General features: G+C 47.0%; 3 protein-coding genes across 11 annotated transcripts in view; 2 read left to right on the top strand and 1 right to left on the bottom strand.

Moving 5' to 3' along the window:
- Window positions 1-9164, top strand: part of LOC137791895 (uncharacterized) — a 58957-nt gene extending 49793 nt beyond the window's left edge. For 5 of the 9 annotated variants that reach the window (XR_011078053.1, XR_011078054.1, XR_011078051.1 and 2 more), the window contains 5 exons: window positions 2425-2494; window positions 3329-3586; window positions 7478-7682; window positions 7813-7905; window positions 8823-9164. Coding sequence is in view for 2 of the 9 variants with exons in the window: in XM_068587122.1 (XP_068443223.1) it covers window positions 2425-2494; window positions 3329-3580 (322 nt within the window). In the remaining 7 variants the exon portion in view is untranslated. Of the gene's footprint in view, window positions 1-2424; window positions 2495-3328; window positions 4467-7477; window positions 7683-7812; window positions 8026-8822 lie in introns of those variants that run through there. The other 4 variants (XR_011078052.1, XM_068587122.1, XM_068587120.1 and 1 more) reach the window with 4 other exon arrangements.
- Window positions 6875-8558, bottom strand: ascl1a (achaete-scute family bHLH transcription factor 1a). The gene is made up of 2 exons (XM_068587123.1): window positions 7798-8558; window positions 6875-7700 (listed from the first exon to the last, which is right to left on the bottom strand). The coding sequence occupies exon 1, from the start codon at window positions 8435-8437 to the stop codon at window positions 7817-7819; it is 621 nt and encodes a 206-aa protein (XP_068443224.1). The 5' UTR covers window positions 8438-8558; the 3' UTR covers window positions 6875-7700; window positions 7798-7816.
- Window positions 9165-11827: 2663 nt separating the features above from the next.
- LOC137791383 (E3 ubiquitin-protein ligase TRIM21-like) lies at window positions 11828-14201 on the top strand. The gene is made up of 2 exons (XM_068586287.1): window positions 11828-11917; window positions 12138-14201. Exon 2 carries the CDS (start codon window positions 12147-12149, stop codon window positions 13791-13793), a length of 1647 nt encoding a protein of 548 aa, XP_068442388.1. The 5' UTR covers window positions 11828-11917; window positions 12138-12146; the 3' UTR covers window positions 13794-14201.
- The last annotated feature ends 60 nt before the right edge of the window (window positions 14202-14261 follow it).

Genomic DNA, 14261 nt, shown 5'->3' with positions numbered 1-14261 from the left:
TGTTTAAAACAAGACATTTGAGCCTGTCAATGTGGGAACAGGCATTCCTCTCCAGATGAATCAATAATAATAGTTACTAGCCCCGACATTGAACCCTGTGCAGACAGAAGACATCTACATTATGACCCATATGCCGCGGATTCCCACACACATCGCTGTTCTTCTTCTTCTTCTCCCCCTTTGCCCCGGGGTGTAAAGCTTCCTTACAGACAGGAGTGTGTGGAGCCAAGCCGACTCTGGAGGTCCCCGAGGGTCAAGGCCTGCTCCCAGAGCCCTCACCCCGGAGTGAGAGCTCCCTCTCAGCGGGGACAGCGGGTCGAGGTCACGGAGAGGGAGGGGGAGGGGGGGTCCTCTGATTTACGGCCGGCCCTTTTGTGTGCGCGTCGTGTATTGGAGGAGGCCTGTGGACCGCCTGCTCCGCTGGCACAGAGAGTCCAGGGTGTCTCCTCTGTATGGAGGCAATTATAGTAATGATAACGAATGAGCATATTAAACCTCTTTTCACAAAAAAAACTCCTGAATGATAAGCGAGAGGAGATCAACGCTCATGGTCGAACGAGGAGAAAACAATGGCATCCTTCTGCCGCCTCATCCCGACTGAACTAAATTGATCCTCTTACCTGTTGCAGTTAATCCTGTTGTCTCTAATCCTGTTTTAGACATGAGCTGCAACTGTAGTTACACAATCAGCCGTTCTGATCACGGCAGGCTTTGAAATCTGAGGAGGTGATTTCTCTTTTTTATATATCTATATATATATATAATTATTTTTCTCCTTACTTTGCACTAATTGCACTTCCGCCCCGTCCCCTCCCCCTGTCACTCACCTCTTTTCTTTCCAACTTTTTAACTGTCCGTCCCCCCACCCTCGTGTCTCTGCTCCGGCTCTCTTGTTGCCTACCTCTCGCCCCTCTGTGCTGCTTTCAGCCCATCTGTCCCCCCTTTTTGCGAAGCATTGTGCTCCCCAACAAGTCCACCTCTCACACGGCGCCACATTCCCTCAGGGCGAGTCACATGATCTGCCAGGAAGAACATTGCCACACAGGATTGCCCCACGCGCTGAAACGCCATCAATGGGGGCCTCGCATGCCTTGTTGCTCGTGTTTTGAGTCACTGGATGTCGGTGAAACCATGAGGCGGCAGAACCGAGACCTGACGGCACAAGTCCCGCCTCCTACGGAGAGTTTTCCCTCCCTCTACGGGCGCCAGCGTCCCCGCGGACCGCTCGAAAAACATCCCCAAACAACTCTCAATCTTGTCAACTCAAACTAGGTCAGGATATGTTTGGGTCCCTTCACCACGCCCCGTCCACGCCGGACTATACACCGGCTCCCCGACGAGGAGGGCGCCAAAATGTTGGGCATTACATTACGTAAGCGAGAAGTCTTCTTTACCGCAGCGGGGGTCCGAAGGAGCGCCGACAAAAGGAAATGGGTTAGGCTGCTATTATCTTCCCCCCCTGCAAGCCCCGCACGCCGCCAGTCCCCTCGACCCTGTTTTTTTTTTAACGCTGGCCATTATCACGCCAGTGTCCCTGGCACACCAGCATTTGGACTCTTTTACCGCAAACCAAGTGCAATTAATGATCATTAGCTGCCCTGTCTCGCTTCATCCCCGTCAAGCCCGCCCGCCGCCGTGGTCGGGGGGGAGCGCTCAGGCGTGCGTTGCACTCGTTGGCCCGGCGCTCGGCCCATTCTTCGCTCTTGCAGGCCATTGAGCGCGCCGGGCGCTCGTTAGAGAAAGGGCTCGGCCGTCGCCGTGCCACACGCTGGACAGGAGAGCTCTGTCCACGGCACAATCGTCCGTGTCTCCCTCCAATTATCCGAGCGGACCTAGATTTTTCTGTTGGTGGTCACATTGCACCAGAGTGTGGCTTCACGGGGGAGGGGCCCTTAACCTCCACACGAACCCCCGCTCACCCGGCTCCCCCATCTCCCACACACACACACACACACACACACACACACAGTGTCCCCCCAAAACCAGAGCAGTTTTTATCCGTTACTGTGGCGGGATGTCCACGTGTGCCCGCGTATTGTCTCGGCAGCCAGGCCACTGTGAGCAACCACAATGGGCTCAGAACACTTTACCGTCACGTCTCTGCAAACACAACACTGCACGGGAGTGACCCCGCCAAAAATCACCCGCCACCACCGCCGCCAACAGATTTGTCCCGAATTTGCCACAATCAACTCTTCCTATCTTTAGATTTTTACACTGATTGGGTCGGCGTGTTAAAGCTGCACTGACACTTTAAAACGTCGGAAAGTGTCGGGGTTATCTTCTAATTTATAACAAAAAAAAACACCTACATTACAATCTGAGGGCGTTGGCATTCACAATGCATTATGGGAAGTGTAAGATCCGGCTTCTTGACTGAATCTTTAACTAACTAATGCAACAACTTTGCTGTTTTTCTTCCAGCGACTTTATGCGATCGCTGATCACCGACATGGACCTGCGCTCGCTAGAAGTGAGGCTCTTCAAAGCGAAGGTAACAGAAAGGTTCGGCTTGCATTTCCCAAATTCTCTTAAACATCCGCTGGCTAATGGTTTCTCTCCCCCCTACACACACACACACATGTTCATACTCTTGAATTTGTATTCACAAGGTGCACTTGCCTCCACGCAACATCAGATTAACTCTCACATGAGTCACATTCACTCCGCCAACTCCGTCTCCGCCCCTCTTTCAAGACTCCGCGGGTATAATTATAATGAAATAAATACTGGTAAACACTTTGAAGAGCAATTCCAAAGCATGCTTTCTTTAAAAAAAAAAAAAAGAAAGAAAGAAAGAAATGAAAGACACTCAGCCCGCATGCATAGAAATGAGGGAAGCAAGCCAGAGGAAGAAAGAGAGGGGTGCTTTTCCCTTTTCATAGATTAGCAAAGCCCCTAATCTCATTAAAGTGCCCAGCAGCGAACATGCCGTCCACTCCGCCCAGCCCTGTAATCAGCCTGAGACACACGGCTCATCTCGGATGGACCGGGACCGGCCTACCAGCTGGCCGGCTCGCTCGCTCGCAGAGCCCCGGCCCTCGTTCACACGAGGAAGTGCTGAGCAACTGAAAGGCAGGAGGAACATGAGAATGGGCTAATTGCCAGAGGGGATTATTCCCCCTCTGCCACAGCAATTATCACCTTGACTGCATTAACAGTGCAAACAGGTGCACTCAAACAAGACCTGAAACAGGTCGAGGTAATCTGAGGCTGAGAATCGCACACACACACCCACACACACATAACTGGGCTTAGAAGGAGTTCAAAGCCAGTTTGCCGAGTTTTTTTTTAACGGTATTTATGTTTGAATATCATCATTATGTAGCAACTGTTCCTGTTCCTGCTGGAGGAGCAGCGAGGAGACGCCGGCGGTCGGCGGGGCTTCATCAGCGCGGAGCAGCTGCTGCTGGAGCTGAAGGCCGGGGGGATCCACCTGGAGCAGGAGGCGGCGGTCCGGCTGGAGCTGCAGCGCATCCCCCCGCTGGACCTGCTGGACTTCCTGGCCTACCTGCCGCTCTTCATGCTCATTCACAAGTCGGTCATCGCCAACCCTCTGGACGACTCCGGCCGCCTCTGACCTCAGGTACCAGCACCGCCGCCACAGAAAAACAGGAAACAAGACACGCTTCCACTGGCGGGAGGGATTTCTGCAGCGTGGTAATTGTTCGCTCTTACAAGCAAACGTTATCGGTCTCTTGTGATCTTTGAGGCTCTGTCACACCGACAATTAACATGTATTATTACAATTATGAGCAGCAGAGTGGGAAAACTGGTCACCTCAGCCTCTTCAAGTCAGAGATATCTGGATATTTTTGGCAGTTGCATGGAAATAAAATCTGATATTAACACTAATGTGGTTGATTCAGATGATATAAAAGGAGCTACATGCTGTTTGTTGCTTGGTGTCGGGTTCACAAATGAGTGTCGCAACAAAAGAAGCCGATGAAGGCGGTTCATCTGGCACCTGCAGGTTGGAAAAGAAGTTTTTTTTACACAAAATGATAGTCAGGTTTTTAGCTGTCTGCATTGAGTCTCGTGGGCCAAGCTTTGATCGGACGGTCGCTGTTCTGGGCGGCATTTAGCGAGCACACAGGTTGCTTTATTCTACCACCACATGTTGATTGTTTTTTTGTTTTAAATGTCTGACTGAATAATTACAAAGATGACTTTCACATCCAGATGAATTAAATGTCTTCGGGCAGCAATATTGCTCCAAATCACGGCCATTAACGTGTGTCTCCTTGGACTACAGTGCCCTGTCAGCTCCGTTAGCTGCTAACCGCTAGCTCAGCAGTCGCCATGTTGAGAGCCGTGTAGAGACAATCCTTCAAACATAGACAAGCTCTGAAATCACTAATGAGCGTCTTTAAAAATGAACTTCTTTTCACTTTCTCTTCTGTTTTCTGCAGGATCCTTGATGTTTGGCTCATTGATGAGATAATAAAAGATGTTTTGAAAAACAATTGTGTATAAAATGGGCTCCTTTTATTCCTGTTATACTTTCTATTTCATAGAGCTGTAAAGTGCTGTCTATGGTCCTGAAATGTTCTGCAGCAGTGGATGGTGATCCTCTTTTACTGGACAACGTCTAGCTTCCAATGCATCGCATGTTATTTGTTGCATTGCATAAAAACTCCTTCTGCAAACTGTCCCGCTCTCTCTGCTTCGGAGGCGGGGCTCATATGAAATATTCTGACGCATCAACTGTGTATTATTCTGGAGAAGAGAACGAGTTTAGAGCCGCTCAGACTCGTCCTCTTCTATCCTATTTAATCAACGCTGATGAAGTATATTCAATGAGATATTCAACCCGTACACTTTGAGCCATTGTTTTGCCTCGGCTTTGCCAATTAGACACGGCCGTGCTCTCCAGCGGCTCATCCACGCTTGACGGACCGGCACAGAGGAGAACGTAATGGACTCTGACAGGCAGCAAACACGGATTGTTAGATATCGGGGCGTCCTGCGAGCCGCATGCGTCGTCATGAAGAGAGAAAAAACTCAAGAAAACTGATTTTACAACCTGAAGCTTTCAGAAAAAATGTAGATATTCTGTTGAAGCGTTGAGGAGAACAGACTGAACTTCAACTCATTATCACTTGGTTTTGTCTTCAGTGTCCTTCACTACTTTCTTCCTTGTTTCACGGTGACCTTTTACAATCTGTTCGCTAACGGGTGAAGAAGTTATTCCCTCCTGCAGGGGGAGTCTGTTCCTCATCCTCATTGAGGATGTCATATGTCGGACATTTTTTAAAGCCCTAGCAAGAAAATGTGATTTGTGACATTTGGTTCCATAAATAAAATTGGGGGGACGTTTTTGCAAAAAATCATCATGTATTTGTTTATCCAAATGTAATTGAAACATTAAAAAAATGCTGATGAGACATAAACTTTGCAGGGTGTCAAAGTCTGACGTGTTATAGAAGAGTTTGAAAATTCATATTTTGTTTGGACACTTGTCATAATTGTGAGTTTTTACCACTTTGAAACATTTTCGAGGAATGTTTTAAAGATAATAAACTGCTGTCAAATAACATTTAGCAAAGCATTTCTCAGACAGACGTGTCATCGCTGTCATGGTGTTTCTTGTCCCAACATAACTTTTTATAAATTACAAATACTTATTGTCTTTCTTACTACTTTTTTGCAGCCCTGTTCGTTCCCCTCAGGGCCTCCTCCCCCCTCTCACGGCCCCCTGGTGGTCCATGAACCCACCATTGAGAACCGCTGCAGCGCACGCGCGTCTTGCACAATGACCCCAACCCACGGTGGTGTCCTTCGTATCTTTCATGAGGATGAAATATGTCCTTATTTTTGTAAAAAAAAAGCGTGTTTTCATTTATTTTCTTTGCGTTCGTTGTCGAAAGAAAAAAGTAAAACACAAGATTAGAGCCATGGTATCCTCTCACTCACACGCGCGCGCGCAGAGGCCCGTCCCTCCTTTCCAGGTGGTGGTGGTTGTGTGTTCAGCGGCATGCTGCCGTCAGGAGGCACGCGCCATCAGCCAATTCAGCTCCGTGACTCCACTCGACCACACGACCCATTCAGTCATTACAGCGGGCACGCGCCGGCTCAGCCTCCGCCTACCTGTCACACCTCGTCCCGCAGTTACACACACGAGCTCTACCTCACAATCCACTGCTGGTCTCCACCACGCGTCCCTTTTGAAAAGCGTGTTTTATCTCAAAGTTTCACTCGATTTGGGAAGTTTGGATGAGAAATACTTCCATGAGGAAACTCCAACTTCGGTTCTCTCTTTAGTTTCATCACGTTTGTGTTAAAGATGGTGAATCCAGTGGAGTAGATTGTGTTTGTTTCTGCTCCTCGGGTCCGTTAGTGCCACGTTATACATAACAAAATGATGACTCAGCAGAAATCATTATTTTTTTACTTAAAGATCCGATTTTTTGGGAGAGACATGTCGCCAGTGCTTGTATCTCTCAGCTGCTGGTTTCGTAGTGTTTCATAACGTGTTTTTCTCCTGACGTGTATGCACCCGTGTCTCCAGATTTACTTGGATCAATTCACTTGTAGGTGCTGTCCAAGATTACAGAAGAGATTAGGTAGACTTCTGTTGAGGGTTCGTCTGAGGTTATGCGGCTATAGAGGCTTTAAGGAGCCATTAAGTTCTGGATTTTGAAAGTCTGGAAAGAAAACGTATCGTGCGTAAAATGTGCGTAACTGTGCGTAAAAGTGGTTCCTCATTTTTCTCCCCACCATGCTGTTTAATCATATCTCTCGCTTTCCCCTCCAACTAGCTACAAACCACATGTTGGAAGCTGGAACCCTCCTTTAAAAGACGCCCCTCCAAAATAAAAGACAGAAAATAATTCAGTAGCAAATCATTTTATTCTTGAACTGGAGTGTAGAAAATATGTTTATAGGACTTGTTTTTTTCATCATCTGTTTATGTGGAGACAACATAGAGCTGGCAGTGGAGACAATGCATGGCCATCGCGCTCTGTTTGGACAATAGCTGCATACGTTTTTGATCATTGTGAACTTCATGACATAATAATGCAATAACATGGTTTTGCTATTAAATAAGACACGTTGGTGCTGGAGTCAAACGTCGGAGTGTCAAACTCCTTCTGGAAACCTCGTGAACAGAAGAGCCACAGAATAATAGACTACACGTCTACATAGGCAGGAGGTATAGAAGCAACTTCGCAATATATAGACAAAATATATACAAAAAAGGATGTGTACAAAACATCTATAAATCTCTTACATACAAAAATAGCTTAATATATTTAAAAAAAAAAGCGTTTGATATAGAATTTTCATAGAATAAATCCGCGACTTGGAAGCATTTTTTTTCTGAATTAAAACGTCTGAGAGGTTTACCAAAGGGTTGGTGTTCTGTGATTGGGTTTAGCATAGTTGAAGAGCGACGTATTAAATAATGTTTTGAACGGCTGCTGAAGAGCAGGAGTTCACTTTAAGTTCGTTGTTTGTTTGTTTGTGGGCGCAGAAGCTTGTGGATTCCCACGCTGTCAGGAGAACCGTCTTCCTTTAATCCGTTTGGCGCTGATCTCTCCGACCTGGTTTGCCCTCAAGTTCGGGGACGTGGAGGCCGGCTGTGTCTCTCGGTCAGCCCGGGAGACACCGGGCGATGCACGACGATGCTGCTGCTCTTCAGCCTCCCACCGGGACAGCGCGCGCACCTCAGCAGCAAAGTGAGTTGATCCATCTGTCTGTGAGGAGGAAGAGGAGGGAAGAAAGGTTAAACACTGCTCATGTGTGAGTCAATAACGGCATCTCGTGAGCTCTGATGTCTCGACGTGGTCTCACCTTGTGTGTATATAGACGCTCAGAACCAGTTGGTGAAGTCCAGCAGCTCCTGCTCCTCCGGGCTGAGGGGGTCGTACGAGCCCTCGTCGGACGAGTACGAGGACACCGGTGAGCCCGCCATGGAGTTCATGTCCGCGGTGTATCCCTGCGACATGGCGGGCGACAGCACGCCGGACTGGAACGCCGCGCTCACGGCGTCGTGCTCGTCCAGCAGCTGCTGCAGCGCGCGTATGTACTCCACGGCCGAGCGCAGCGTCTCCACTTTGCTCATCTTCTTGTTGGCGGCGCCGTTGGGGACGTGCTCGCGCAGCGTGGCGAAGCCGTTGTTGACCAGCTTCACGCGGTTGCGCTCCCGCTCGTTGCGCCGCGCCACCGCGTGCGGCTGCTGCGGCGGCAGGCTGTAGCCGAAGCCCGCGAAGTTCAGCCTCCGCTTGCAGCGCAGCAGCTCCGGGGAGGACGAGCGCTGCCGCTTGGGCTGCTTGGAGCCCGACTTCCCGCTGCCCTGGCTGCTGGCGCCGGGGCTCAGCTCGCAGCTCTGCGCAGGCGCGGAGGAGAAGAAGCAAGCCGGCGGCAGCAGCTGCTGCTGGTGGTGGTGGTGGTGGTGGCTGACGCTAATTTCCATCTTGGCTGTGAAGTCCATTCCCCAGGAAAATCAAACCAAAAAAACACAACTACAAAATAAATATAAATAATCACCCAAAGTCTCGAGGCGGTGCGTCCCGCTCGTGCCGTTCACGTGGCGTGGGGCCGTTTGCCGTGCACTTGTTTTGTAGTGAGTGGGCGGGAGGGGGGGATCCACTGGGCTGCTGCCTCGCGCGTTCCTCAAAGCTGCTATGAGTCCTCGAGGACAGACGCCACTGCTTTTCAATGCGTTTGGATGGGCGGCTGGCCACGCCCCCCGGTCGCGTGGATACACCTTGGGCTCCTGCCCCGGTGCCGGTGCGTTGCGCGCGCCGGACGCGTGCCACTTGAAGCACTAAGCAAACAGTCCGTGGTGAGTTTTTTCTTTCTTTCTTTCTTTTCAGTGTCAGTGAGGTGATCGACGCAGCGGAGAGGAACTCAGAGTCCACAACATGACTGAGTTTGAGTGTTGTGTGTCCCAAAGCAACACACAAATTGAACACAAATATGTTGCTTTCATGTGTATTTGGTATATTTAATAGTTTGTGTCATTAGTTTAGATGCCAGATATCACGAAAAACACTTTAATTGGACCATTTAGGAATCAGCCACCGACAAATAATGTAACTTTTGACCAAACAAAGTCACGTCATGGAGTTTGTAAAAGTTCAGAGAGGACTGGAAGTCTCATATCAACAAGTGATATCAAAACTACCACACGTCATACCGCTTTTAAAATACACAAGAATGGGAATTTCAGAGTTTGTGTTTAGAAGAATATATGATTTGTTTGTGTTTACTTAAAAAGAAATGTAAGATATTTGCATCCCAAAAAAAATAAAATCATAATTCCGAACGAGAAAACGATCTGTTGTTGGTTTCTTGTGTGTGTGTGTGTGTGTGTGTGTGTGTGTGTGTGTGTGTGTGTGTGTGTGTGTGTGTGTGTGTGTGTGTGTGTGTGTGTGTGTGTGTGTGTGTGTGTGTGTGTGTGGTGCTGAAAGACAGCTCTCGCGCTCCCGGTGCTGCGCGTGAGTCCAGCCGCTCGCGCGCGGTCTCGCTGCATTGTCCCCGTTACAGACGCGTCTGAATGGCGCGCGTTGGAGGAGCTCATTGTGCGTCAGGAGGCCGAATGTTCCACTTGTGGTGAGAGCAGATCATCCGCGGCGCACAGGCGGAACGGAGGAGCGCGAATCCGCCGAGGGCCCCTCAAGACGCGGGCAGCGGGAGGCTTTGTGTCGCATTGGACACACCCGGTGCGCGTACAGTAGCAACGCGGACGCGCTGCGCTCTCCCGATTAATGTCGCTCTCTGGAAGAAAAGTGCGGAATGATTTAAAAACACGTCTTTCAGCGCGGAACAAAAAAACAACTAAGACTGAACTCTGGTGCTCTCTCAGTTTGGTTTCTGATTGCGCGTGCGTGAGCCGTGAAACCAAGAAAGAAAGAACAAAATGCAGGTTGCGCGTGCGTGTGGCGTGATACGTGCAGTGAAACAGGGAAACAATGTTTGCGCGTAATTTAACTGAATTTTTTTCATGAAGTACTTCTCTCGTGTGACTTTCCACACGTGCATACAGGTAAAGTGTGTGTGTGTGTGTGTGTGTGTGTGTGTGTGTGTGTGTGTGTGTGTGTTTTCTCGCACGCGCACTAACAGATAAATCCAAATTAAGATGTTTTTTGTTTGTGCGTAATTTTCCTGGAGACGTGATTGTAATAAATTGTGCACTTTTTTTGGCGTCGACAGTGACATAAATAAAAACTTCCAACCCCCCAACACACACACACACACACACACACACACACACACACACACACACACACACACACACACACACACACCGCCACCAATACTTTCATTCTTTCCCTCCCCCTTGTTCTCTCTCTCTCTCCTTTTTTTCCTCCCAGAAAGAGAGTTTAGAAAAGAAGCGTGGGTTCATTCAGCCTCCCCCTGCTCCCCTCCACCATCGCTGGGCTTTCTGAAACCTATCCATGCCCCGTCACTGCGCTTCCAGAGTCCAATTAGCGCTTTGTGAGGACTCTCTCTCTCTCTCTCTCTCTCTCTCTCTCTCTCTCTCTCTCTCTCTCTCTCTCTCTCTCTCTCTCTCTCTCTCTCTCTCTCTCTCTCTCTCTCTCTCTTCGAGGGGCTTTCCAGTCATAGCCGAGTGTAATAATTAATATGACATCTGGGCGCCCGAGTTCTCCTTTAACCACTTTCTGTAGTTCTCTCTTTTCTTTTCGGGCAGTTCGCTTTGTGGAGAGACGATAAAAGAAAAACTCACGAGCACCCGTATCATCCAGAGCATCTTTGTGTGTGACGTCAGCGATAATCTTTCAATTTGTTTGTCATTAAAAAACTGTTTTTCTTGCCAGTGTTTTGTTTTCTTTCGGTAGGTGCACCATTAGTAATATATATAGATAGATATATGTTTAAAGACGAACGTTGAGCAGTTGCTCTTTTTTTAAAGAAATGTTTTTACTGACTACGACATTAATGATGTGTGATAAATTGGAAATAAAAAAGAGGAGAAACATTCAATCCATCCAACTGTTGCAAAGAGTTCGTGGTGTTTTCTGTGTGAACTCCTGTGAGGTGTTTGTGTAAACAGCTCCTTCCTCTTCGGCGTCTTGTTTTCTGCCTCACATGAGAAGTTGTGATTGAATGTCGCCCTCTAGCGGACAACGGAGGGACTTCACGCTGCAGGCCACTAAACTTTAATACTAGGAATTTACAAAAGGTTAAAAGGTACAAACATTTAAAAAAAGAAAAACTAAACACAATACATATTTGTATATAAATAAATAATATATACATGTATATAGATGTATGTATATATATGTATATATGTGTATGTATATATACACATGTATGTATGTATATGTGTATACACATATATGTGTATACACACATATATATATATATATATATATATATATATATATATATATATGTATATATGTATATTGTGTATATATATATATATATATATATATATATATATATATATATATATATATATATATATATATATATATATATATATGTGTGTGTGTGTGTATATTGTGGTGCGCTTCCCTCCTGTGACCAGCAGATGGCAGCACAGCAAACACCAGAAGAGCGTTTGTTAAAGGCTTGAACAGACGGCACACTATTCAACTTCCTCCTCTGATTCAGCGACACATAAAGATAAGAAATAAGTACAACATGCGGAGGTTAGAGCTTCACAGAGACCTGTGACTGCCAGGAAGATCGTTGCAGAGCTGCACTGGACTGTAAAGTGACGCAAACAGCCTCAACCTGGAGGAGGAAACACAACCTGCCTAACAGAGCTGCTGAAGAGGGCGGGGCTTCTGGGGAAGGGGCGGGGCCTCTACGTCACGTTCCTGAAGTGAAACTGAATGTTTTGTCAGAGCGACAGTCGAGACAAATCTCTGTGTTTCTGTCGAAAGAAATATTACACTTTGCTCGTCTGGATTTTCTCAACAGCTGACCAAAAATACTGGTGAGTGACAGCTGATGATATTTACTGTGTTTCAATAATTTAACACAAAACTCACAGCTCGAATCAAACAGGAAGTTACTCTGTTTTCATTTCATTATGACACATGGTCAGATAGCCTTAGGTGAAGATTTACAGGAAGAAAAGTCAATTTAAACTCCATTTCTAATGATGAATTATGTATTTAAATCGTTTGTATTCACACTTTGTCTTTTGTCCTCAGTGTGTAGATATGGCTGCTGCCAGCAATGTGCAGTCTGAAGATCAGTTTCTGTGCTCCATCTGTCTGGATGTGTTCACTGATCCAGTCAGCACATCATGTGGACACAACTTCTGCAAAAAATGCATCACTAAACACTGGGATGTCAGTGACAGGTGCCAGTGTCCAATGTGCAAAGAGGTTTTCACCACAAGACCGGATATGAAGGTCAACACCTTCATCTGTGAGATGGTTTCTCAGTTCAGACAGTCGACTCAACAGAAAGCCAGCAGCAGCAGCTCAGAGCAACAAGAGTCCAAACAAAGAGAAGTTCCCTGTGACGTCTGCACTGGAACCAAACTGAAGGCCCTGAAGTCCTGCCTGGTGTGTCTGGCCTCCTACTGTGAGACTCACCTGGAGCCTCATCTGACCACTTCTGCCCTGAAGAGACATCAGCTGATGGACCCTGTGGAGAACCTGGAAGGCAGGATGTGTACGAAGCATGATAAACCTCTGGAGCTGTTCTGTAAGACCGACCAGACGTGTGTCTGCATGCTCTGCATCTGTTCAGATCACAATACACACAAGTTTGTTCCTCTGAAGGAAGAATATGAAGCAAAGAAGGTCGAGCTGGAGAAGACAGAGGCTGAAATCCAGGAGATGATCCAGAAGAGACGACTGAAGATTATGGAGGTCAAACGCGTCGTGGAGCTCAGTGAGGAAGATGCAGACAGAGAGAAAGCAGAAGGTGTTCAGGTCTTCACTGATCTGAAGGAGTCTGTTGAGAGAAAACTGAAGGAGCTCATCAACACCATAGAAGAGAAGCAGAGAAGCACAAAGAAACAGGCTGAAGACTCCATCAAAGAGCTAGAACAGGAAATCTCTGAGCTGATGAAGAGGAGCACTGAGGTGGAGAAGCTCTCCCTCTCTGAAGACCACCTCCACCTTCTCCAGAGCTTCCAGTCCCTAAACATCCACCTCCCACCACCCACCAAGGACTGGACAAAGGTCAGTGTTCCTCCAGCATCACATGAGGGGACTGTGAGGAGAGCTGTGTCTCAGCTGGAGGAGACGCTCAGTGAAAAGATGAAGAAGCTGGTTGCTGAGGATGAGCTGAAGAGAGTCCAGAAGTTTGCAGTGGATGTGACTCTTGATCCTGATACAGCGCATGCTAAACTCATCCTGTCTGATGACGGGAAACAAGTGTATCACGGTGATGTGAGGAAGAATCTGCCGGACAACCAAGAGAGATTTTCTGATTTTGCTTTAGTCCTGGGAAAGCAGAGTTTCTCTTCAGGCAGATTTTACTTTGAGGTTCAAGTTAAAAGAAAGACTGAATGGACTTTAGGAGTGGCCAGAGAGTCTGTCAACAGGAAGGGACACTTCACACTGAGTCCTGAAGATGGTTACTGGACTATATGGTTGAGAAACAAGTATGAAGCCCGTGAAGCCCTTCATGTTGTTCTCTCCCTGAAGTCTGAGCCTCAGAAGGTGGGGGTGTTTGTGGACTATGAGGAAGGTCTGGTCTCCTTCTATGACGTAGAAGCTGCAGCTCTTATTTACTCCTTTACTGGCTGCTCCTTGAAGGAGAAACTCTTCCCATGCTTCAGTCCTGAACGTAATCATGGTGGTAAAAATTCTGCACCTCTGATCATCACTCCTGTGAATCAAACTGGCTGATTCTTTTTTTATGTTTAGAAATTCTCTTGCTAACTTGTTTTCATCTGAATATGATTCGTCAGTAATCATTTGTGTCACTCAAACAGCTTCAGGGTTGAAACATGAGCATAAAAAGTATCTTTAAGTATGTTCACTCTTATAAAGGTGGATTTGTTTTCTACTGTAAGACTTCTTAAAGTGACCTGAGAGCTCCTTCTGTTACGCTCAGCGATGCAGAGAGAAGTGAAAATGGCTTTCAGAATGTAAATTACTAAACAAAGGTTGCAAAATGTTTTGGGTTTAGTCCTGTATTTGATGTTTGTAATTTTAAATTATTTTACATACAAATCATTTTGATGGCTGTTCTATGATAACTACGAAACATATGCTGAAAAGTGAATGAAAAATTGTTGTGTAATAAATGAAATGACTCCGTTGTAAAGTATCGCTGTATTAAAATCGGGTTCAGGGAACTGTTTGTTGAAGTTT

This window comes from Clinocottus analis, unplaced genomic scaffold, assembly GCF_023055335.1.
Source record: "Clinocottus analis isolate CAN_PGR_092001 unplaced genomic scaffold, fCliAna1.0.p SCAF_20, whole genome shotgun sequence".
Taxonomy (NCBI): domain Eukaryota; kingdom Metazoa; phylum Chordata; class Actinopteri; order Perciformes; family Cottidae; genus Clinocottus; species Clinocottus analis.
This window is presented reverse-complemented; position numbering and strand designations above follow the sequence as displayed.

Bases quoted from the DNA above. Each gene is read 5' to 3' on its own strand.
- ascl1a (XM_068587123.1), bottom strand. From the start codon at position 8,437: ATGGACTTCACAGCCAAGATGGAAATTAGCGTCAGCCACCACCACCAC.
- LOC137791383 (XM_068586287.1), top strand. From the start codon at position 12,147: ATGGCTGCTGCCAGCAATGTGCAGTCTGAAGATCAGTTTCTGTGCTCC.